The sequence below is a fragment of the Euprymna scolopes genome, chromosome 19 (genome assembly GCF_053919585.1).
Source record: "Euprymna scolopes isolate OS-2025 chromosome 19, ASM5391958v1, whole genome shotgun sequence".
NCBI classification, from domain to species: domain Eukaryota; kingdom Metazoa; phylum Mollusca; class Cephalopoda; order Sepiida; family Sepiolidae; genus Euprymna; species Euprymna scolopes.
This window is the reverse complement of record NC_136500.1, coordinates 103,556,656-103,581,573: the sequence shown is the minus strand read 5'-3', so window position 1 is coordinate 103,581,573 and position 24,918 is coordinate 103,556,656. Positions and strand designations below refer to the sequence as shown.

General features: G+C 35.2%; 1 protein-coding gene across 2 annotated transcripts in view; it reads left to right on the top strand.

Moving 5' to 3' along the window:
- Positions 1 to 24,918, top strand: part of LOC145239862 (putative tubulin polyglutamylase ttll-15) — an 867,893-nt gene that overhangs the window by 154,218 nt on the left and 688,757 nt on the right. For both annotated transcript variants that reach the window (XM_080103430.1, XM_080103429.1), the window contains exons 3-5: positions 13,046 to 13,201; positions 15,367 to 15,486; positions 22,564 to 22,639. In XM_080103430.1, the coding sequence (XP_079959556.1) occupies positions 13,046 to 13,201; positions 15,367 to 15,486; positions 22,564 to 22,639 (352 nt within the window). The remainder of the gene's footprint in view (positions 1 to 13,045; positions 13,202 to 15,366; positions 15,487 to 22,563; positions 22,640 to 24,918) is intronic.

Genomic DNA, 24,918 nt, shown 5'->3' with positions numbered 1-24,918 from the left:
TGATTTGGTTAGGACTTTTAGGGGTGGTTATTTAGTTAGGATTTCTTAGTGGTGGTTAATTTTTAAGGACTTCTTAGTGGTGGTCATTTGGTTAGGACTTCTTAGTGGTGGTGATTCAGTAAGGACTTCTTCGTGGTGGTCATTTGGTTAGGACTGACTTCTTAGTTGTAGTTATTTGGTTAGAACTTCTTAGTGGTTGTGATTAGTTAAGGACTTCTTAGTAGTGTGTATTGGTTAGGACTTCTTAGTGGTTGTGATATTGTTAGGACTGACTTCTTGGTCGTGGTTATTTGGTAAGGACTCCTTAGTGGTGGTGATTTTGTTAGGATTGACTTCTTAGTGGTGGTGATTTGTTAAGGACTGACTTGTTAGTGGTGTTGATTTTGTTACGACTTCTTAGTGTTGGTTATTTGGTTAGTACTGATTTCTTAGTTGTTGGTATCTGGTTAGTACTGACTTTTTGTTGTGGTGATTAGGTGAGGACTTCTTTGTAGTGGTGATTTGGTGACGACTTCTGAGTGGTGGTTATTTATTCAGGACTTCTTAGTCTGGTGATTTTGTTAGGACTTACTTCTTAGTTGGTGTGACGTTGTTAGGACTTCTTAGTGGTGGTGATTTGGTTCGTACTGAGTTCTTAGTGGTGGTGATTTTGGTTGGACTAACTTCTTAATGGTGGGTATTAAGTTATGACTTCTTAGTTGTAGTGATTTGGTTAAGACTGACTTCTTAGTGGTGTTTGTTTGGTTAGGACTGACTTATTAGTGGTGGTTAATTGGTTAGGACTGACTTCTTCGTTGTTGTGATTTGGTTAGGACTGACTTCTTAGTGCTGGTTATGTTGTTAGGACTGCCTTCTTAGTTGTGGTGATTTGGTTAGGACTTACTTCTTAGTTGTTGTAATTTTGTTAGGGCTGACTGCTTAGTTGTGGTGATTTTGTTAGGACGGACTTCTTAATCGTGGTGATTTTGCTAGGACTGACTTCCTAGTGGTGGGTATGTGGATAGGACTTCTAAGTGGTGGTGATTTGGTTATGACTGACTTCTAAGTGGTGGTGATCTGGTTAGTACTGAATTCTTTGTTGTGGTGATTTGGTTAGGACTTGTTTGTTGTGGTGATTGTGTGACGACTTCTTAGGGGTTGTGATTTGGTTAATACTGACTTCTTAGTGGTGGTGATATTGTAAGGACTTCTTAGTGGTAGTTATTTGGTTAGGACTTCTTAAGAGTGGTGATTTGGTTAGGACTGATTTCTTAGTGGTGGTGATTGTGTTAGGACTTGTTAGTCTGGTGATTTAGTTAGGACTTACTTCTTAGTGGTTGTGACGTTGTTAGGACTTCTTAGTGGTGGTGATTTGGTTCGTACTTACTTCTTATTGGTGGTGATTTTGTAAGGACGTACTTCTTAATGGAAGGTATTAAGTTAGGACTTCTTAGTGGTAGTGATTTGGTTAAGACTGAATTCTTAGTGGTGTTTGTTTGGTTAGGACTGACTTATTAGTGGTGGTTAATTGGTTAGGACTGACTTCATCGTGGTGGTGATTTGGTTAGGACTGACTTCTTAGTGGTGGGTTTTTCGTTAGGACTGATTTCTTAGTGGTGGTTATTTTGTTAGGACTGACTTCTTAGTGGTGGTGATTAGGTTAGGACTTCGTAGTGGGTGTTATTTTGTTAGGACTGACTTCTTAGTGGTGATTTTATGGTTAGGACTTCTTAATGGTGGTGATTGGGTTAGGACTTCTTAGGGGTGGTTATTTGGTTAGGACTACTAAGTAGGTGTTATTTGGTTAGGACTCCTTAGTGGTTTAGATTTAGTTAGGACTTCTGGATGGTAGTGATTTTGTTTGGACTTCTTAGTGCTGGTGATTTTGTTAGGACTTCTTAGTGGTGGTGATTTGGTTAGGACTGACTTATTAGTGGTGGTGATATGTTTAGGACTGACTTCTTAGTGGTAGTTATTTTGTAGGACTAACGTCTTTGTTGATGTTATTTTGTTAGGACTGACGTCTTAGTGGTGGTGATTTGGTCAGTACTGACTTCTTAGTGGTGGTGATTTTGTTAGGACTTTTTAGTGGTGGGTGTTTTGTTAGGACTGACTTCTTAATCGTGGTGATTTGGTTAGGACTGACCTCTTAGTGGTGGGTATTTTGTTAGGACTGACTTCTTAGTGGTGGTGACTTGGTTAGGACTGACTTCTTAGTTGTGGTGATTTTGTTAGCACTGATTCTTTGTTGTGGTGATTTTGTTAGGACGGACTTCTTAGTGGTGGTGATTTTGTTAGGACTGACTTCCTAGTGGGGGGATTTTGTTAGGACTGACTTCTTAGTGGTGGCGATTTGGTTAGGTCTTACTTCTTAGTGGTGGTCATTTTCTTAGGACTGACTTCTAAGGTGTGGGAATTTTGCTAGGACTGACTTCTCATTTGTGGTGGTTTTGTTAGGACTGACTTCTTAGTGGTAGTGATTTGGTTAGGACTGACTTCTTAGTGGTGGTGATTTGGTTAGGACTTCTTCGTGGTTGTGATTTAGTTAGGACTGACTTCTTAGTGGTGGTGATTTTGTTAGGACTTTGTAGTGGTTGTTATTTGGTTAGGACTGACTTCTTAGTAGTGGTCATTTGGTAAGGACTGACTTCTTAGTGGTGGTGATCTTGTTAGGACTGACTTCATAGTTGTGGTTATTTGGTTAGGACATCTTAGTGGTGGTTATTTAGTTAGGACTGACTTCTTAGTAGTGGTGATTTTTTTAGGACTGCTTAGGGGTGGTTATGTGGTTAGTACTGACTTCTTAGCGGTAGTGATTTATTACGACTGACTTTTTGTAGTGGTGATTTGGTTAGGACTTCTTATTGGTTGTTATTTGGTTAGGACTGACTTCTTCGTAGTGGTTATTTTGTTAGGACTTCTTAGTGGTGGTGATTTTGTTAGGACTGACTTCTTTGTGGCTGCGATTTTGTTAGGAGTTCTTCGTGGTGGTGATTTGTTAGGACTGACTTCTTAGTGGTGGTTATTTGGTTAGGACCGACTTCTTAGTTGTGGCGATTTTGTTAGGACTTCTTAGTGGTGGTGATTTGGTTAGGACTTCTTAGGGTAGGTTATTTAGTAAGGATTTCTTAGTGGTGGTGATTTTGTTAGGACTTCTTTGTGGTGGTTATTTAGTTAGGATTTCTTAATGGTGGTGATTTTCGTAGGACTGACTTCTTAGTGGTAGTTATGTTGTTAGGACTGACTTCTTAGTGGTGGTGATTTCTTAAGGACTTCTTAGTGGTGGTTATTTTGTTAGGACTGACTTCTTATCGGTGATCATTTGGTTAGGACTTTGTAGTGGTGGTTATTTGTTAAGGACTTCTTAGTGGTTGGTATTGGTTAGGACTTCTTAGTGGGTGTGATTTTTTTAGGACTGACTTCTTAGTGGTGGTGATTTGGTAAGGACTTCTTAGTGGTGGTGATTTTGTTAGGACTGACTTCTTAGTTGTGGTGATTTGATAAGGACTGACTTGTTAGTGGTGTTAATTTGGTTACGACTTCTTAGTCGTGGTTATTTGGTAAGTACTGACTTCTTAGTGGTTGTGATCTGGTTAGTACTGACTTCTTTGTTGTGGTGATTTGTTTAGGACTTCTTTGTGGTGGTGATTATGTGAGGACTTCTTAGTGGTGGTGATTTGTGTTAGGACTTACTTCTTAGTGGTGGCGATTTTGTTTGGACTTACGTCTTAGTGGTGGGTATTTAGTAAGGACTTCTTAGTGGTAGTGATTTTGTTAAGACTGACTTCTTAGTTGTGTTTATTTGTGTTAGGACTGACTTATTAGTGGTGGTGAATTGGTAAGGACTGACTTCTTCGTGGTTGTAATTTGGTTAGGACTGACTTCTTAGTGGTGTGTATTTGGTTAGGACTGACTTCTTAGTGGTTGTTATTTGGTTAGGACTGACTTCTTTGTGGTGGTAATTAGGTTAGGACTTCTCAGTGGTCGTTATTTGATTAGGACTTACTTTTTAGTTGTGATATGGTTAGGAATTCTTAGTGGTGGTGATTTTGTTAGGACTTCTTAGTGGTGGTTATTTGGTTAGGACTTCTTGCAAGTTGTTATTTGGTTAGGACTTCTTATTGGGTTTGATTTAGTATGGACTTCTTAATGGTAGTGATTTTGTTATGACTGACTTCTTAGTAGTTGTTATTTTGTTAGGACTTCTTAGTGGTTGTGATTTTGTTAGCACTTCTTAGTGGTGGTGAGTTGGTATGGACTTACTTATTAGTGGTGGTGATTTGGTTAAGACTGACTTCTTAGTTTTAGTTATTTAGTTAGGACTGACTTCTTAGTGGTGGTGATTTGGTTATGACTGACTTCTTGGTTGTGGTGATTTTGTTAGGACGGACTTCTAAGTGGTGGTGATTTTGTTAGGACTGACTTCTTAGTGGGGATTGTTTTGTTAGGACTGACTTCTTAGTGGTGGCGATTTGGTTAGGACTTCTTAGTGGTGGTGATTTGGTTAGGACTGACTTCTTAGTGGTGGTTATTTGGGATGGACTTCTTAGTGATGGTGATTGTGTTAGTACTGACTACTTAGTGGTGGTGATTTGGTTAGGACTGACGTCTTAGTGGTTGTGATTTTGTGAGGACTTCTTAGTGGTGGTGATTTGTTAGGACTGACTTCTTACTGGCGGTGATTTTTTTAGGACTGACTTCTTAGTGGTTGTGATTTGGTTAGGACTGACGTCTTAGTCGTGGTGATTTCGTTACGACTTTGTGGTGGTTGTGATTTTGTTGGGACTGACTTCTTAGTAGTGGTTATTTTGTAAGGACTGACTTCTTAGTGGTGGTGATCTTGTTAGGACTGACTTCATGGTGGTTGTTATTTGGTTAGGACTTCTTACAAGTTGTTATTTGGTTAGGACTTCTTATTGGTTTTTATTTAGTATGGACTTCTTAATGGTAGTGATTTTGTTATGACTGACTTCTTAGTAGTTGTTATTTTGTTAGGACTTCTTAGTGGTTGTGATTTTGTTAGCACTTCTTAGTGGTGGTGAGTTGGTATGGACTGACTTCTTAGTGGTGGTGATTTGGTTATGACTGACTTCTTAGTTGTGGTGATTTTGTTAGGACGGACTTCTAAGTTGTGGTGATTTTGTTAGGACTGACTTCTTAGTGGGGATTGTTTTGTTAGGACTGACTTCTTAGTGGTGGTGATTTGGTTAGGACTTCTTCGTGGTGGTGATTTGGTTAGCACTGACTTCTTAGTGGTGGTGATTTTGTTAGGACTTTGTAGTGGTTGTTATTTGGTTAGGACTGACTTCTTAGTAGTGGTCATTTGGTAAGGACTGACTTCTTAGTGGTGGTGATCTTGTTAGGACTGACTTCATAGTTGTGGTTATTTGGTTAGGACATCTTAGTGGTGGTTATTTAGTTAGGACTGACTTCTTAGTAGTGGTGATTTTTTTAGGACTTCTTTGTCGTGGTGATTTTGTTAGGACTGCTTAGGGGTGGTTATGTGGTTAGTACTGACTTCTTAGCGGTAGTGATTTATTACGACTGACTTTTTGTAGTGGTGATTTGGTTAGGACTTTTTATTGGTTGTTATTTGGTTAGGACTGACTTCTTCGTAGTGGTTATTTTGTTAGGACTTCTTAGTGGTGGTGATTTTGTTAGGACTGACTTCTTTGTGGCTGCGATTTTGTTAGGAGTTCTTCGTGGTGGTGATTTGTTAGGACTGACTTCTTAGTGGTGGTTATTTGGTTAGGACCGACTTCTTAGTCGTGGCGATTTTGTTAGGACTTCTTAGTGGTGGCGATTTGGTTAGGGCTTCTTAGGGTAGGTTATTTAGTTAGGATTTCTTAGTGGTGGTGATTTTGTTAGGACTTCTTTGTGGTGGTTATTTAGTTAGGATTTCTTAATGGTGGTGATTTTCGTAGGACTGACTTCTTAGTGGTAGTTATGTTGTTAGGACTGACTTCTTAGTGGTGGTGATTTCTTAAGGACTTCTTAGTGGTGGTTATTTGTTAAGGACTTCTTAGTGGTTGGTATTGGTTAGGATATCTTAGTGGGTGTGATTTTTTTAGGACTGACTTCTTAGTGGTGGTGATTTGGTAAGGACTTCTTAGTGGTGGTGATTTTGTTAGGACTGACTTCTTAGTTGTGTTTATTTGTGTTAGGACTGACTTATTAGTGGTGGTGAATTGGTAAGGACTGACTTCTTCGTGGTGGTAATTTGGTTAGGACTGACTTCTTAGTGGTGTGTATTTGGTTAGGACTGACTTCTTAGTGGTTGTTATTTGGTTAGGACTGACTTCTTTGTGGTGGTAATTAGGTTAGGACTTCTTAGTGGTCGTTATTTGATTAGGACTTACTTTTTAGTTGTGATATGGTTAGGAATTCTTAGTGGTGGTGATTTTGTTAGGACTTCTTAGTGGTGGTTATTTGGTTAGGACTTCTTGCAAGTTGTTATTTGGTTAGGACTTCTTATTGGGTTTGATTTAGTATGGACTTCTTAATGGTAGTGATTTTGTTATGACTGACTTCTTAGTAGTTGTTATTTTGTTAGGACTTCTTAGTGGTTGTGATTTTGTTAGCACTTCTTAGTGGTGGTGAGTTGGTATGGACTGACTTATTAGTGGTGGTGATTTGGTTAAGACTGACTTCTTAGTGGTAGTTATTTAGTTAGGACTGACTTCTTAGTGGTGGTGATTTGGTTATGACTGACTTCTTGGTTGTGGTGATTTTGTTAGGACGGACTTCTAAGTGGTGGTGATTTTGTTAGGACTGACTTCTTAGTGGGGATTGTTTTGTTAGGACTGACTTCTTAGTGGTGGCGATTTGGTTAGGACTTCTTAGTGGTGGTGATTTGGTTAGGACTGACTTCTTAGTGGTGGTTATTTGGGATGGACTTCTTAGTGATGGTGATTGTGTTAGTACTGACTACTTAGTGGTGGTGATTTGGTTAGGACTGACGTCTTAGTGGTTGTGATTTTGTGAGGACTTCTTAGTGGTGGTGATTTGTTAGGACTGACTTCTTACTGGCGGTGATTTTGTTAGGACTGACTTCTTAGTGGTTGTGATTTGGTTAGGACTGACGTCTTAGTCGTGGTGATTTCGTTACGACTTTGTGGTGGTTGTGATTTTGTTGGGACTGACTTCTTAGTAGTGGTTATTTTGTAAGGACTGACTTCTTAGTGGTGGTGATCTTGTTAGGACTGACTTCATGGTGGTTGTTATTTAGTTAGGACTTCTTACAAGTTGTTATTTGGTTAGGACTTCTTATTGGTTTTTATTTAGTATGGACTTCTTAATGGTAGTGATTTTGTTATGACTGACTTCTTAGTAGTTGTTATTTTGTTAGGACTTCTTAGTGGTTGTGATTTTGTTAGCACTTCTTAGTGGTGGTGAGTTGGTATGGACTGACTTCTTAGTGGTGGTGATTTGGTTATGACTGACTTCTTAGTTGTGGTGATTTTGTTAGGACGGACTTCTAAGTTGTGGTGATTTTGTTAGGACTGACTTCTTAGTGGGGATTGTTTTGTTAGGACTGACTTCTTAGTGGTTGCGATTTGGTTAGGACTTCTTAGTGGTGGTGATTTGGTTAGGACTGACTTCTTAGTGGTGGTTATTTGGGATGGACTTCTTAGTGATGGTGATTGTGTTAGTACTGACTACTTAGTGGTGGTGATTTGGTTAGGACTGATGTCTTAGTGGTTGTGATTTTGTGAGGACTTCTTAGTGGTGGTGATTTGTTAGGACTGACTTCTTACTGGCGGTGATTTTGTTAGGACTGACTTCTTAGTGGTTGTGATTTGGTTAGGACTGACGTCTTAGTCGTGGTGATTTCGTTAGGACTTTGTGGTGGTTGTGATTTTGTTGGGACTGACTTCTTAGTAGTGGTTATTTTGTAAGGACTGACTTCTTAGTGGTGGTGATCTTGTTAGGACTGACTTCATGGTGGTGGTTATTTGGTTCGGACATCTTAGTGGTGGGGATTTTGTTAGGACTGACTTCTTAGTAGTGGTGATTTTCTTAGGACTTCTTTGTTGTGGTGATTTGGTGAGGACTTCTTAGGGGCGTGATTTGGTTAGTACTGACTTCTTAGTGATGGTGATTTTATTAGGACTGACTTTTTAGTGGTGGTGATTTTGTTAGGACTTCTTAGTGTTGTTATTTTGTTAGGACTTACTTCTTCGTAGTGGTTATTTTGTTAGGACTTCTTAGTGGTGGTGATTTGGTTAGGGGTGACTTCTTTGTTGCTGTGATTTTGTTAGGACTTCTTAGTGGTTGTGATTTGTTAGGACTGACTTCTTAGTGGTGGTGATTTTTGTAGGAGTGACTTCTTAGTGGTGGTGATGTGGTTAGGACTTCTTAGTGGTTGTGATTTGGTGTAGACTGATTTCTTAGTAATGGTGATTTGTTTAGGACTGACTTGTTAGTGGTGGTTATTTTGTTAAAACTGACTTCTTAGTGGTGGTGATTGGATTAGGACTGACTTCTTAGTGGGAGTGATTTGGTTAGGACTGACTTCTTAGTGGTTGTGATTTGGTAAGGACTTCTTAGTGGTGGTTATTGGGTTAGGATTGAGGTCTTAGTGGTGGTTATTTGGTTAGGTCTTCTTAGTGGTGGTGATTTGGTTATGACTTACTTCTTAGTGGTGGTTATTTGGTAAGGACTTCTTAGTGGTGCTGATTTTGTTAGGACTTCTTAGTGGTGGTGATTTTGTTAGGACTGACTCCTTAATAGTAGTTATTTGGTTAGGACTTCTTAGTGGTGGTTATTTGGTTAGGACTTCTTAGTGGTGGTTATTTTGTTAGGACTGACTTCTTTGTTGTGGGGATTTGTTAGGACTGACTTCTTAGTGGTGGTGATTTTGGTAGGACTTGTTAGTGGTGGTTATTTTGTTAGGACTGACTTCTTAATAGTAGTTATTTTGTTAGGACGTCTTAGTGGTAGGGATTTTGTTAGGACTTCTTAGTGGTGGTGATTTTGTTAGTACTGACTTCTTAGTGGTGGGGATTGGGTTAGGACTGACTTCTTAGTTGTGGTGATTTGGTTAGGACTTGTTAGTTGTGGTTATGTTGTTAGGACTGACTTCTTAATTGTGGTTATTTGGTTAGGACTGACTTCTTAGTGGTGGTTATTTGGTTAGGACTGACTTCTTTGTTGTGGTGATTTGCTTAGGACTGACTTCTTAGTTGTGGTGATTTTGTTAGGACTGACTTCTTAGTGGTGGTTATTTTGTTAGGACTGACTTCTTAGTGGTGGAGATTTTGGTAGGACTGACTTCTTAGTGGTGGCGATTTGGTTAGGACTGACTTCTTAGTGGTGGTCATTTGGTTAGGACTGACTTCTTAGTGGTGGTGATTTTGTTAGGACTGACTTCTTAGTGGTAGTGATTTTGTTAGGACTGACTTCTTAGTGGTGGTGATTTGGTTAGAACTGACTTCTTAGTTGTCGTGATTTGGTTAGGACTGACTTCTTATTGGTGGTGATTTGGCTGCTAATTGACATCCTTTACGTTGTACCAAATTTTTAATGTCTTTGTCCATTGTCGGGTAATACTAAAAACTTTTCATTAGCGATTTTTTTCTTGATATACTCGAGTGATTCAAATGAATGGTATTACTAATCTTTTTGCCCACAAGAATGTCTCGTCACATATCGAAATGGTTTTTATTCCCTTCACTTGTTTACTCATGTTGTTTATGTACTCATCCGTTTTGGCTGTTTTTTTCCTTCCAGCATAACTGGTAATCCGCTTACGGTGCTAATCAATACTTCTGTTAGTTCTTGTATTTATTTTAGTGCTGCAATCAAGGTTTTTTCCAACAGTTCAGCCTTGTCAGGAATTAGTCTCAAAAGACCATCCGCGTGTGCGATTTTCTTGGATGCTATGTATTGTATTTTGAGGTCGTAATTTAATGAAATCACATCCAATCTTTGTAACCTATTTGCGGAATAGTTGAGAACAGCTTTTTTATCGATCCAAAATCGACAATTCATGATCGGTTTGTAGAACAAATGTTCTTCCATTAATAAATTTGTGAAATTTTTTCACAGCATACGTTATTGCGACTCCGTCCTTTTCAATGTGACTATAGTGTCACCTGCAGGTCGTAGAAGTCTTGAAGTATGAGCCATAAGTTTTGTTGTTCTATCCTCAAATGCGTGTAGGAGCAATCTTGGCCCTATGCCATAATCACTTGCGTCTGCAGCTATAATTACTTCCTTTTGCGAATCGTAATGTGTTAAAGCTAGATCCGATAATAATTTTATTAAAGTCAAATTCTCTTGTTCAGCACCACTTTTTATTTTTATTCAACAATTGGTTCAATTTGTGCATACATGAAATATATAAATTGTAGTAGTTTGCTAAACCAAGAAATGATTGTAGTTATCCGGAATAGACATACTTTTTATGGCTACCGTTCTTTTATGATCGATTATTTGACTCACGTATTCTATTTCAAGTCCAACATTAAATCCATAGTTCTAAATTTTAAAAAGACTTATCAGAGTGACTTTTGTGTTTTTCAAAATTTTCACTCTTTATTAATATGTAGTCTAAGTACGCCATTATTTATATCAGACCAGACAGCATTATATCCATTATTTGTAGAAACAGGCTTCGTACTACTTTCAAACCGAAAGGCAACCGTTTAAATCTATGTAACCCTCTATGTGTTTTGATGGTTAAATACTTTATACATTTTTCTTACCTTGACTTGTAGATAAACTTCTGAAAAATCAATTTTCAAGAAGATTTTGCCTCCATTCACCTTTGAAAATAACTCCTCAGGTGCAAGAAATCGAATGTGTGATCTCTTAGACATTCATTCAGTCAGGTTAAGAAATCTGTGCAGAGTCTTATCTGATTGTTTTTCTTTTTTACATAGACTGTAGATGATACCCATTCGGAATAGTCTACTTTATTATAATTTTCTTCTAATCTCCGTAATTATTTGTATATCATTTCTAACAATGAAAATTGAATTGTTCTTTTTACTAGTTTTACGTTATCTTCGGGTTTGAATCTCACTTCAGTCTTCGTGCAACAACCAAGTTCGTAAAAAAAATTATTGAATTCGCTTTAACAAAATTTTCAGTCCGTTTTTACTTTCTCATACTCGACGCATTTAATCTCCAACAAAACGTGTTTATCAGCTTTTCTCATAAATTAAATAAAATTATTAAGTCAATGTCGAACAAATTTGCATTTTCCCTGACGTGACACAACTTCGTTTTATGCGTTTTGTCGTTGTGTTACTTTAGCATCGAATTCCCCTTTGAATTTTAGTTTGTTTCCTGAAATACCTCTTTCTATTTTTCCTGTATTTCGTAATTTTGGTTTGCCTATCTTTTTCCATGTAGTTTCGTCAATTGTAGAACTGTCACTCCTTGAATACAGCAAACAAGTAATATTTCGACAATTAATTTTCACGTTTTCTTTTCATGTTATTTTTCATACTTTCTGATAAAACTGTATTTATCCTTTTAGACTTCTGTAAATTTTATTTCGATATATTGAAGCCTTATGCTCCGTCTGAGCACATTCGAAACAAATCTTGTTCCTAAAATAACATCTGCTTGTAGTATAATTCGAACTCCTACGTGCTTTGCAATGAATTTTTCTTTCATCGTTTTCGTTTTCATTTCTTCTATGGCGTTTGACTTAATTAAGGTAACATTTCTTTTCTTCAATACATATCACGTCTGAAATGAATTAATTTCTGGCATTTTTCTGATACTTTCTGTAATGTTATCTCCCTAACTTTTTCTCACATTGTCAATATTTTCGACCAAATCACTTTATTCTTATTCGATGTCAAGCTCTGTACAAATATTAGACGCTTAAATGTATCTTTCTTAAGTTTCTAAGTTTAAACAGTTTACACTGGTATTTACTTTCCCAGAGTTTGCTACGAACTCGCCATCGTCTCTTTTAATTATGTTCAAACATTTATATCTGGTATTAAACTGTTAGGACGATTCAAAAATATAAGGCAAGGGGAGTAATTCTTTAATTCTTTGGGCAAAGTTACCTCTACTTGTCCTTAGTCCTAAACTTTAAATTCTCGCGACTTCTCACGAGATCAACAACCGGAAGTACAGAGTGGAGGAAAAAAGAGAGTGACTTTCAAAAATGGAGGAATGAGCATCGTACTCGTTTGTTCCAGTTATCATACTTGGGCTTCTAACCTTTCATGTACTATGTTTGAATTGTCTTTATGTATGTGTGTGTGTGTCCTTCACAGTTTGATGGTACCTTCCTATCATTTTCGATATTTCGATGGTAGTTTTACCTTTTGCTAGCTGTTCTGTAATAGTAGGCTTTTCAAAACTAATCCGACCACCTTTACGACCCATTTTATTGACGAAACAAACTGCCTTGTTAATAATTTGACACAAAGCTCGAATACCGTGGATTCAGCAATTACGATGGCAAGTTATTTACATTGCGCAGAACAGTACAAAAATTTCACAGTACGCGCAGCTCAGCATTGCCAACGTTTCCGAAGCTTTTGATACGAAACTATGGGCAAGTCTCTGAAACTGGTAAAAAAATGTTATGTCGTTAATAATTTGACACGCAGTGTGTATATATATATATATATATATATATATATATATATATATATATAGCCAAATTCTCGTAGCCAAATTGAATACTGAAATGCTAATATCTTTGGTTCTCTGGGACGAAACTACATGATAATTTTCAGGCTTTTGGAAGATTATAATACTATTATATGGTAAAAATTGTATAACAATTAGTAAAAACGAACATATATTTTCAAACCAATAAAGTATGCCCAACTTTACCTACATTTGTATATATAGTTTCCTGGCAAGCCAGCTTTAGTTTTGCTGCTTTGGGATTAATTTTGCTCATATCTTTTTTTTGTTGTTGTTGGTTGTCTCCCTGTGGCCTTACCAGGCCACTAGTATATATATATATATACATACATATATACATATATATATATATATATATATATATATAAAGACATATTGAGTAACTTAAATAATTCCTTTAATCTAGTTTGGTTTTTCTCAATAATTTGCTTCTTTTCAGTTAGAAACTGGATATTTAAATAATGTATTTAATGTCTTCAAATATCTTGGTTATTCAACGTTTGCACATCAAATATTAAAATGGGATGTACTTTGGTCACATGACTACCCTTTTTTGGAACTTGATGTTTTGAATAAATTAAAACCTCATCAGAAGGTAAGTGTTGCTTTTTTCATCAATACACATCTTACTATTTGATTGTACATTGGTCCATTATTAAAGTTTGTAGATGTGCAGAAGTCCGACCGTTTGTCAGCGACTAAGAGATTGCATGTCGAATGATTTTAATTAAAAATAAACATTCATGGTTGAAATCGATATCAATTCAAATATGAATTGTCATTTTTGACTCATTTTTTTTCTCAAGGAAATTTGGAGTGAATGGGTGTAAATATAATCCGACATTGTTTTTACTGACTTTATTCAGAATTGAGAAAATTGATTAAAGATCATTAGGAAAGTATCTTATTGAAAATGGGTGGAGAGGGATGATACGAACTGGGAATCGAGGTGAATTTTGGATGGTGATAATAGGGAGATGGAGGATATAAGATTGACACGATATACAGCATAATGTCATTATACCAGTCGGCATGACGTAACAATGGAATCAAAGTCAATTGTTCATGAGGATGATTGAAAAATGTATGTGGTTTGATCGCATTATTGGTATGAATTTTTATTTAGTTTACAAAATCAGTCAGTTTTTGTTATGTGCTTATATAACATATTATTATATAACATATTATTATATAACATTATTATATAACATTATTATATAACATTATTATATAACATTATTATATAACATATTATTATATAACAGTATTATGTAACATTATTATATCACATATTATTATATAACATATTATTATATAACATATTATTATATAACATTATTATATAACATATTATTATATAACATATAATTATATAACATATTATTATATCACATATTATTATATAACATGTTATTATATAACATATTATTATATAACATATTATTATATAACATTATTATATAACATTATTATATAACATTATTATATAACATTATTATATAACATTATTATATAACATATTATTATATAACATATTATTATATCACATATTATTATATCACATATTATTATATAACATATTATTATATAACATATTATTATATAACATATTATTATATAACATATTATTATATAACATATTATTATATAACATATTATTATATAACATATTATTATATAACATATTATTATATAACATATTATTATATAACATATTTTTATATCACATATTATTATATAACATATTATTATATAACATATTATTATATAACATATTATTATATAACATATTATTATATAACATATTATTATATAACATATTATTATATAACATATTATTATATCATCTTGCAAATGTTTTCTTGTTTCCTCTATTCCTTCAATAATTCCGGCGACATTATTCTATATTTCTTTAGCCTTATGGCAAACAAATATAATAAAATCGTCCGTTGTTAAAATATTACTTTATATTTTTTGGATAAGCTTTGAGGACTGACTTTCACTTTAGACATAAAATGGAAGACTTACATTAAATTTGTTGCTAAGATCGCTGATAAAATATTTGGATAATTTTATCGCCCCAGAAAGTACCTAACTCCTGACAAAATCCACTACTTACACAAGAGCCATATACGCTTCAAGGTGGAGTATTGCTGCCGCATCTGACGCAGTGGCGCTTCGAGCACTCTCTCTTGTCTTGACAGAATACAAAATCATCTTCATAATCTAGTGGGGGATTGTTCTTCTTCACAACCCCTTTCTCACAGAAGAGACGTTGACAGCCTCTCTACTCTATCATTATTTTCATGAAAGTTGCTTGACTAAGCTCCAATCTCTGGTTCCTTATAGCAAAATATTCACAGCAAGAACTCGTTTAGCAACAACCACAGTAAGTATCTTTCCTTTCTCTCTTTGTGTAAAACGAAACTTGCAAGAATAAAATTGCTTGCCTCAAACTTCCAATCCATAGGACAAAATATTACAGGCTGCTTCCCAGTAAACTATAACATGGTCGTTTTCGAGTTCATTGTTAACAAATACTTGTTGAGCCGTCCTCTTGGATAATCAAATTCTGACTAATTCCATCCATCATCTCATGGAGTTGGCCATCGCCTGACAATCTCTTTGCCCCTTATCTGCAAGTGACCTACGAGCTTTGATAAGTGGCGACTAAATAGAAAGCAAACTCTCTATTACTTTAAGTCGATGTTTAAATTTATCTTTTATCAGAAAAACTTGATTTTGTTTTCATTTTTGCAGGTAAATCACTTTCCTGGTTCAGGTTTTATTACAAATAAAGTCAGTCTTGCAACAACACCGTTTGATTTTATCCCAAAAGCATTTAAATTACCTGAAGAAGTAAACGCTTTCAAAGAACATGTAAGTAGATTATGCTATCATTTCATAAGCAATGTCAATTCTCGACACATCACAGCACAATATCAGTTTTTTCTTTCAAATATCAAATATCAAATTTCAAATTTCAAATATCAAATATCAAATTTCAAATATCAAATATCAAATATCAAATTTCAAATATCAAATATCAAATATCAAATTTCAAATATCAAATATCAAATATCAAATATCAAATTTCAAATATCAAATATCAAAAATCAAATATTAAATATCAAATGTCTTTATAAAAAAACTGTTTTGAAATAAATAAAGCTCTCTGTAAATCATGTGAGCATGAGAGTCCCCCTGGTCCTCTCCCACTTCCTTATTTCTTCCTCTCTCTTACACTCTTACACTTTCTCTCTTTCTCTGTCTGTCTGTCTGTCTGTCTGTCTGTCTGTCTGTCTGTCTCTCTCTCTCTCTCTCTCTCTCTCTCTCTCTCTCTCTCTCTCTCTCTCTCTCTCTCTCTCTCCAAGCATGAACACACACACCCCGACGCATGTATGTGAAGAAATGGAAACCTTTATAGTATTGAATACAGCGTCTTGGAAAGCATGAGATGAGAAAAAAAAGTTAAGGTTCCCTTTACAGAAGCGAGTTAGGCGAATTCGTATTCTTTTTTTATTTTCTCGCTGACCAAATTGAACGCTATATTCAATGCCACCTATGTAAGGTGTCCTTTTTCAGACTCCATGTTGGGAAAATGTTTCAATAACGAGATAATTCCTGCCGTTTTTTTTTTGTGCTAAACTCTTTTTATTATAAGTTTACTTCTATTAGTACTTAAAATACAAATGTGTCTAGAATATTGAAGAAAAAAAATTATTATGAAATCTATTATTAACAGGGTCATGTTGATTCCGCAATATAAATTCACGCTTAAAGATGGGAGGGGAAGGTATTTTCAAATAATAGCTTTAATCTCAGAAAAGATCTACGGACTTATACTAAGTAAATATTAATAAGTCCCTTAAATACTTTTTTTTTAATGGACAGTAGACAATGCATTGTGGATGCGTTATTGGCAGGTCTCGTAACTCTTGCTTCTCCTTATTTGTCCCTCAGTCCTCATCTAATTCAATGAGTGATTTTTCTGACAAAGGGAGAAAAAAAAGCTGTATTCAAGGTTGGCAGTATTTTGTGTGAACAGAGATGCTGGAAATTCTGTTTCTTTTGTCTATCCTTGTGGCTATGTCACTAGTAAGGATGCTGGAGGTAAACGCTTCAACTGGGCTGACGGTATCCGCCTGATAGTCAGGGATCTGAACCTTGGATTAACCACTAAGGAGGCTGTCCTATCAGCAGTGCAAAGTACTAAGGCTACTGTATTGCCATTTGGTGAATGGATTCTGGACCATGCAGTATCTTCTGGTGGGGCCTCTTGATGAGTTCATAATTAAAGGATACTCTAACTTAACCTCTAAATCCTACTCCCAAGATCGTCATGAGCATGGAGTATGTGCTTATATTAAAGACGGCTTTACATGTGGCAGGGACATCTCCAGAGAAATCCAAATTTACCTTGTGCTTCCGCATTGCACTTGCTCACACTACTGCATTTATATTTTCGCTATATCGTCCCCCCATAACAGTGGAGTTACTATCTTTAAAAGCATATCTGAGAAAATTAACCACATCCTGTCTACATATCCCTCAGCAAACATTCACGTCTGTGGAGGCTTCAATGTTCACAATATGGAATGGTTAGCCCACTCAAACAAAACCAACGATGAGGGGAGGTTCTGTCACGATTTCTCCTATTTCCTATGACCTCACTCAGATTGTTTATGAACCTACCCGTGTGCCCGACACTGACGCCCAGTATGCAAGTCTCCTAGACCTCTTTCTCACAACTGGCCCTGAGCTATGTTCATCTTCCATTCTGGTCCACTGGGATCTTCCGACCACTCTGTTGTATCAGGTAAGATAAAAACGAAATGTAATAGGTCCCCAGACATACCTCTTCATCGTACAGTATATTGATATACTATGGCTGACTGGGATAGCTTCAATACATTTGTATCAGATCTACCTCTGCATTCCATGTTTAAAAAGGATGTGTCCTCTATAGTATCAGACCTGACAGAATGGTTAATTGTAGGTATAGAACGATTTATACCCTCGAAAAAGTTCCAGCAAAAACCTTATAGCCAGCCATGGTTCTCTCCAGAATGTGCTGCTGCCATTGCGCACAGAAATCACTTTTTCCACTGCTTCCAACATAATACATGTACTGAAACTAAAGCTGCTTTCGGGATCGCCAGCAACCACTGTAAAAAAGTGATAAAGAATGCAAGAAAGTTGTATGCTCAGTCCATCAAGTCCAAAGTAGCTGAGCAGCAGCTTGGTTCCCATCAGTTTTGGCAAATATCAAACAGAATCCTGAACAGGAAGGTTTGCTCTATCCCAACCATCATCAATGGACCTGAAGTAATCTCGTCAGCATCAGACAACGCCAAACTCTTTGCCAAGAACTTTGCAGCTAATTCTACCCTTAACGGCCAAGGCCATCAACCCCCAGCATTTCCTCGTGTAACTGAAAACATGCTATGCGACATAAAAATATCTGTACGTGATGTTGCCAAACTAATCAAAAGCCTCGATCCCAGTAAAGCAACTGGCCCTGAGGGCATTCTAATTTTAGTGCTCAAAAAACTTCGACCAAAACTAGCGCCCATACTTACAAAGTTATTTAAGCATTGTCTTAAGGAGAAATGCTTCCCAATCCCATGGAAAATCTCATCAGTATGCCCTGTATTTAAGAATGCAGGTGATCGTTTATCTCCCTCTCAGTACAGGCCAATAAGTTTCCTGTGCATCATGAGTAAATTACTATAATCTGTGTTAAATGGAGAAGTAACCTCCTTAGTGACATGCAATATGGTTTCCATTCTACTAGATCTACAGCAGACATGCTTATAGTTTTATCTCACAGGATTAGCAAATCTCTCAATGGAGGCTTCCTCTCCAGGGCAATTGCCCTTGACATATCAAAGGCCTTGTATAAGGTATGGCACAAGGGTCTACGTCAGAAGATCTCCAGCTATGGTATAGCTGGAAATGTCTTCTCAATTATTAAATCATTTTTCTCTGATAGGTTCATAAGAATAGTCGTTGACGGGCAGAAATCAGAAGCTCTCGGTATTAATGCTGGAGTTCCTTAGGGGTCCATCCTGGGCCCAACTCTCTTCCACATCTACATCAATGATCTTCCAAATCACATCCTTACATCATTCGTAGACATTTACATCATTCGTAGACATTTATGCTGACGACATCACCATCTATGGCAGCACATCAAAGACTGTAAACGACCAAGGTCTCTCTGATTCTCTCTCCTCTGATCTTGAGCGCGTGGTACAATGGGGAAAGACATGACTGGTTATTTTTAACGCATCTAAAACCAAGCTTCTATCCTTACATCATCAACGCTCTGATGCCGATCTGCCTTCAATTGAAATGAATGGCTCTTGTCTTGGGGAGGCTATGATATGATAAATATGAATTTTGATAAGCTTCTGGGCCTGACCTTTACTCTCGATCTGAAATGGAACACGTATATCAAATCAGTTGGCAAAGTCACTGGGAAAATGGTAGGATCCTTCTATCGCTCCAGTAGATATCTCACTCCTGATGCAATTCTCTACCTATATAAAAGCCAGGTATGGACAACGATGGAGTACTGTTGCCACACCTGGGCTGGAGCTGCTAGAAGTAGCTTATCCTGCCTTGACACAGTTCAAAACAGACTTCGTAGCTTAGTGAGGGATGCCCTTTTCTCTTCCCTGCAACCTCTTTCCCACAGAAGAGACATTGCTCATCTGAGCTTCAATGTATTCTTTCCCTTCGACTTTCACAAAAAACACTTGTCTAGCCAGAACCACCACACTCTTTATGTGCCTAGACCTAAACGTAGATTTCATGAGCAGAGGTTCTTTCTTATAACTGCACGCCTGTGGAACTCTCTTCCTTTGGCCTGCTTCCCAGGTGACTACAATCTGATTGTCTTCAAGTCCAATGTAAACAAGTTCTTGATGAACTGTACCTCTATATAATCCAACTTACAAAAATCCCAATACCTATGTTAAAAACGCTATAATCATGTTGACTAATGTATACCATTAACCCTTACCCTCGAGTGGCCTCCGGACCATGATAAGTGGTGATCCCTTTGTAAAAAAACAAAAACAAAAAAACATTTCACATCATACAAACTAACAGAAAACCCTTCATATTTCTTTTTCCTTTTAATACACACATTAGTCTAAATATCAAAATTATTTATAGTTTTACTTTTAACTAACCTTAAATTACCCTTAATCAATAATTATATTAATTTTAACTTTATTTGAAATTCGTTTTGAATTTTTAAATTTAAATTAACTTACAAGTTAATTTTTTTCTAAAATAACTAGTAAAAAATAACTATTACTTAGTATCGTAAATTATAAACAATAAATTTGGATTTTAACACTGAGTAAGCAAGATAATTTATGAACACTCCTTTACGAAAAGAAACACCCTCTCCCTTCCTCAATAAAGTTACCTGTCAATTTATTTTTTTAATACAGACATAATATTTGTCTAGACGGTTTCCTACGTAGACGTGTTTGTAAGATTCGTGTTCTTTTCTTTCTCTTTTACATCCTCCCCTACTTTTCTTTCTTCTCTTCCTCTCACCCCCTCCGATTTATATTTCTCTTTTCTCTCTCTTCTTCGTTTCATTTTGATGTTTCAATATGCAAACACGTGGTGAAAAAACCCAGACGAGATTGATCAATGTGTAGCCAGAGAAGTATATAGGAAATTTATTGTTATGAGTCCAGAATCAATTTACATTTTGTTTCCGCTAGGAAGATATCCTCTGAAGATGAGGAGAGATCCGACCAGCTTCGTCAGAATTCATGGTCCATCTATGAATTCTGACCAAGTATGTCGGATCTGAGATCCGACGGATCTCTCCTCATCTTCAGAAGATATCTTCCTAGCGGAAACAAAATGTAAATTCATTCTGGACTCATAGCAATAAATTTCCTATATATATATATATATATATATATATATATATATATATATATATATATATTTGTGTGTGTGTGTGTGTGTGTGTGTGTGTTAAATTGTAAATGGAATTTATAAAAGATTTTTTTTTTATCTTTTCTCTCTGCAATTATTTCTCTGCCAAAGTATTCCCTACTAATAAAAAAAAGCAATATTTTTAAATGCCCTAGTCTTTATTAACTAAATATGCACCACTTTTGCAAAAGTTAATAGCTTTACTCTGCTTTACTTAAAAAAACAAATATTGCATAATTTGCTTTAAACCTGTTATTTTTTTAAGATTTGGTTTTTGCTCCTTTAATTGAAAAAAAATAGGGTTTGAATTACATTTTTCAAATAGTTATAAGTTTGGAAATATAGAAGGTCAAATTATTCAATTTTTTATCATGCATTTTTAATGTCGGTTTCTAACACTTCTACTGCTACACTAGGAGTATCAGAAGGCGCCATTAAAAATGCGTAATAAGAACTTGAATAATTCAACTTACTATCTTTTGAAGCTTATAACTACTTGAAAAATGTAAATCAAGCCCTATTTTTTCAATTAAAGGAGCAAAAACCAAAAATTTAAAAAATAACAGGCTTAATAGCAAATTATGGAATATTTGTTTTTTTTAAATCGGTTTTCTTTATAAAAGATTTAAAGAAAATCAACGAAATTTTACTTACTTCGATTATAAAAAAATATATATAAATTCCAAAAAATCACTTACCTATAAAAATACTATTCAATGGGTACTTCCATTGTTCATTGTTACGAATTTATCCATATTCATACTTATATTCCATGTTCTTTTGAAATAAAATACTTTTTTAAACAAGGATTTGAAAAACGCAAACTCAGATGGTTTTCACTGTTCAAATAAAGGGAGATTAATGTCTGATTTTCTCAGAGTTTATCTTCCGGTGGCTTCGAGGCGCCAAAATTAATGTTTCTTTCTATTACGTGCTGTAAACCAAAATTAGTATTTTGGGGCCACCTTAGATGAAAAATGAACACATTCACTTATCAGATTTTGCCGTTAGAAAACCCCCACTCTACCGATTTTTTTTATTCTGTGAATGAAATGCATGAGTTTTGATTAATATATTTTATTTCTTCTTTATCGAGTGATTTTTTTAAATATCTAAAAAAGAAAACATTGAATGAAATAGAAAAAATTGGTGTCTGCGTCCATATTTATTTGACAATCTAAGCATAACATGAGCTTTCATTAAAAAAAATCAGCATGGTTTTTTTAAAAAGAAAATGTTTTACACTTTGGACTTTACAGGTAAATTTCCAAAAACACTTCTTTTTTTTGTTTTAAATTAGAATATTTTATTTATTGGTTTTTATCTTCAGTTTGTGATATATAAAACTTTGGTTATTTAGATTTTAATAGACATTTCCAAATGGGGGGTTGAATTAAAAAAAAAAAACGTTTGTCTAAAATATCATATTCGGTTTATTGGAAAGAGCATAAAATTTCACATTGAACCTGAAAATATCGTAAAAATTGAACCAATAGAAAAATTGTGATAGATTTTGAAAGTTTAAAAAATGAAAAATATTTAATTCATAAAATTCAATTGATTTCATTGCGTAAAAAAATGGCTGCATGAAGGCGCGCCGGCACTTTGTCAACACTGTTTTTTAAAAAATAAAAATAATATTTCTATTATTTTTTAAACAACTTTAATAGTTTATTTTGGAATTATATTCCATAAAGAAAATAAACAACCCACTTTAAAAAGAGAAATTATGAGTTTTTTTTAATATTTTGTTCACAGTTTTGTGTTAGGGGTGTCAAAAATTCCCCCAAAATTCTGGTACGCCTACTGCTACACTTGATTTAAATTCTAATGTCACTGACAAATTAAATTTACTTAACAAAAATTCTGATACAATCTTGGTAGTTTCAATTGAATTAAAACCTTTTGCCCCAAATTAAATGAATGTTTGCGATTAAAACCTTTGAAACAAATGCTTGATTTTGATTTTAATTTTTTCTGAAGATCAAACAGTTTCCTGATAAATTATGGGTTCAAAAAAGTAACAGCCATCGAGGGATCAAAATCTTATCAATTAAAGGTGAGTTAATTCCATTCAGTTTTGTTAACCTAATTTATTGGAATAGCCAAATTGTTACATGTGTTGTCAAATAGCATAGGGAATTCATGGTGCATAGAAAAATGCAAAACAATATCAATTAAGTTCAACTCAAAATAAGATAGCTATGAATAGTATAGGAAAGGAACAGATAAGAACACTAGATTTTTATAATGAAATTCAAAAATAAGTTTAAGCTTCATCACCTGAAGTTTTAATTCATATACTGTATTCAGAAAATTATTAATTTTTGAATTAATATTTATTCCTCTCTTTAAAAATCCTCAATGGAAGGTAGACACTCAGTTTTTCTAATCAAATAAGAAGTATTAAAAGATGAACATTTTTAAGTTGTCAGAAAGCAAAGGATAGTTGCACAAAAAAAAACGAAAGATTTTCTACAATAAAGTCAATATTAAAAAAATGTATTTTATTATTTCTTATTTATTTATTTTTAATGAATATCACTGGAGACAAGGCAGGAAGCCACTTGATAGCAAAAACAAAGGATGATTATTACAAAGACAGAAGATGCCTATTCACCTTAGTCTTGTAAAGACCAAGACTGTATGTAGAAGGAAAACAGTGAGTAGGAAGCGAGTTCCAAAACTTTTAGTTTTTGGAAAAAAAGGCTACTGAAATATGAAGCTGTATTACATTGGTATCAAAACAGCGAATTGGTGGAGACCTCAAGACCAACGAATCAAACGACGTGGAATAAATGCTCATGGCATAATATTATTTATAGAAAAGACTGATACTAGCAATATCAAGTCTGTGGAAGAGAGATTACAGTGAAGAAGAAAGGGGGTCCAATCAAATTACAGATATGTTTTTTCACTTCAAAAAAGACACAGATTTACCATTCCAAATATGACAACAGTACTCCATATATGGTCTGATAGTAGATTTGTAGAGATAGAGAATATCCTCAGGTGTGAGAAAGTGTTTAGAGCGATAAAGAGAACTGATTTTATGAGAAGCAGAAAGAACAATAGATCTAATGTATGAACTCCTAGAAAGATTGGATAAGAAAGAAGTTTTAATATCGGGGGTTCACAGCTATTCATAATTATTGCAGGAAGAAAAGGGACACACCTACGATTGAAAAACAGAGTCTTAACAGGATTTAAACGAAACAAGCCATTTCTCAACCCAATCCATAACTAAACTCAAGTCAACTAGATCAGTAGTGTATGTAAACTAATCCGAGGGACATTGACGAGAAGCAATACCAAAATAGAAGGTGTTATCATTAGTATAAATGTTATTTTTCTGAATAATATTCTCAGTAAGGCCATGGACCCCAATGAACATTACATAGAGAAGAACCCGTGTTGGACCTAGAATATATCCCAGAGGAACACCGGCATTGGTAGGCAAAGAAAATGAGGAGCATCATCCAGAGTTACTTTGAAGCTTCAATTTAGAAGAAAAGACCTAATGATGTCAAAAAGTTTACCACCAACGTCTATTTAGAAGACCAGAATGCCATATATTGTCAAACGCCTTCCAATTGTCATATGCAACCATATTTGGAGTGATAATTAAAAGAGACTGATTAGTTTTCAAATGAAAATCTAGAAGAACAGCGCCAGAATCATCAAGACAAAAGTTGTTATCCAAAAAAGACGAGTAAGATCAGCCCTATCCTTCAAATATGAAAAAGAGGGGAATAGTAGAATTGTCACTCTTCATAACATTGTTGTAAATTCTCCAAAAATCATGAGAGACAACCTTTTGAGATGAGATAGAGTCATCAATTTTAGATTTACATTCAAAGATTGCTCTCTTGCAGGTAATTGCTGATCCTTCTATATGTTTGTCAAGAATCCTCAGAACTATCACGACAATATGATTAAAGTAATGATTACGATGGGCAATGGCAGAAGCACAAACAGAGGAAAACTAGAGAGGAGAATGAGGTTTGATATTAAACTTACGATGAAGAATGAGAGTATCAATTCCAACAAGAAGCCAGTCAGTAACCTTCTTGGCAACAGCATTCAGAGACACACCGAAGATAGAACCCTGTGTAACGTTACATGGGAAGCTGCAAAACTGATCTCAATCAGCCTTCTTGTAGTTAAACGTCTTCCTATGGAAAGGAAGATCAAATGAACTCTTCACATTTAACCAATCTCGGCAATAGCATGATCAGAAGAACCTAATGAAGGGGGAAACAGAACGTTATTCACAAACAGAATAAAAAGATAAAGTAACGGTCAAAAAGATAAAGTAAAGGTCATTAGGAAAGCGTG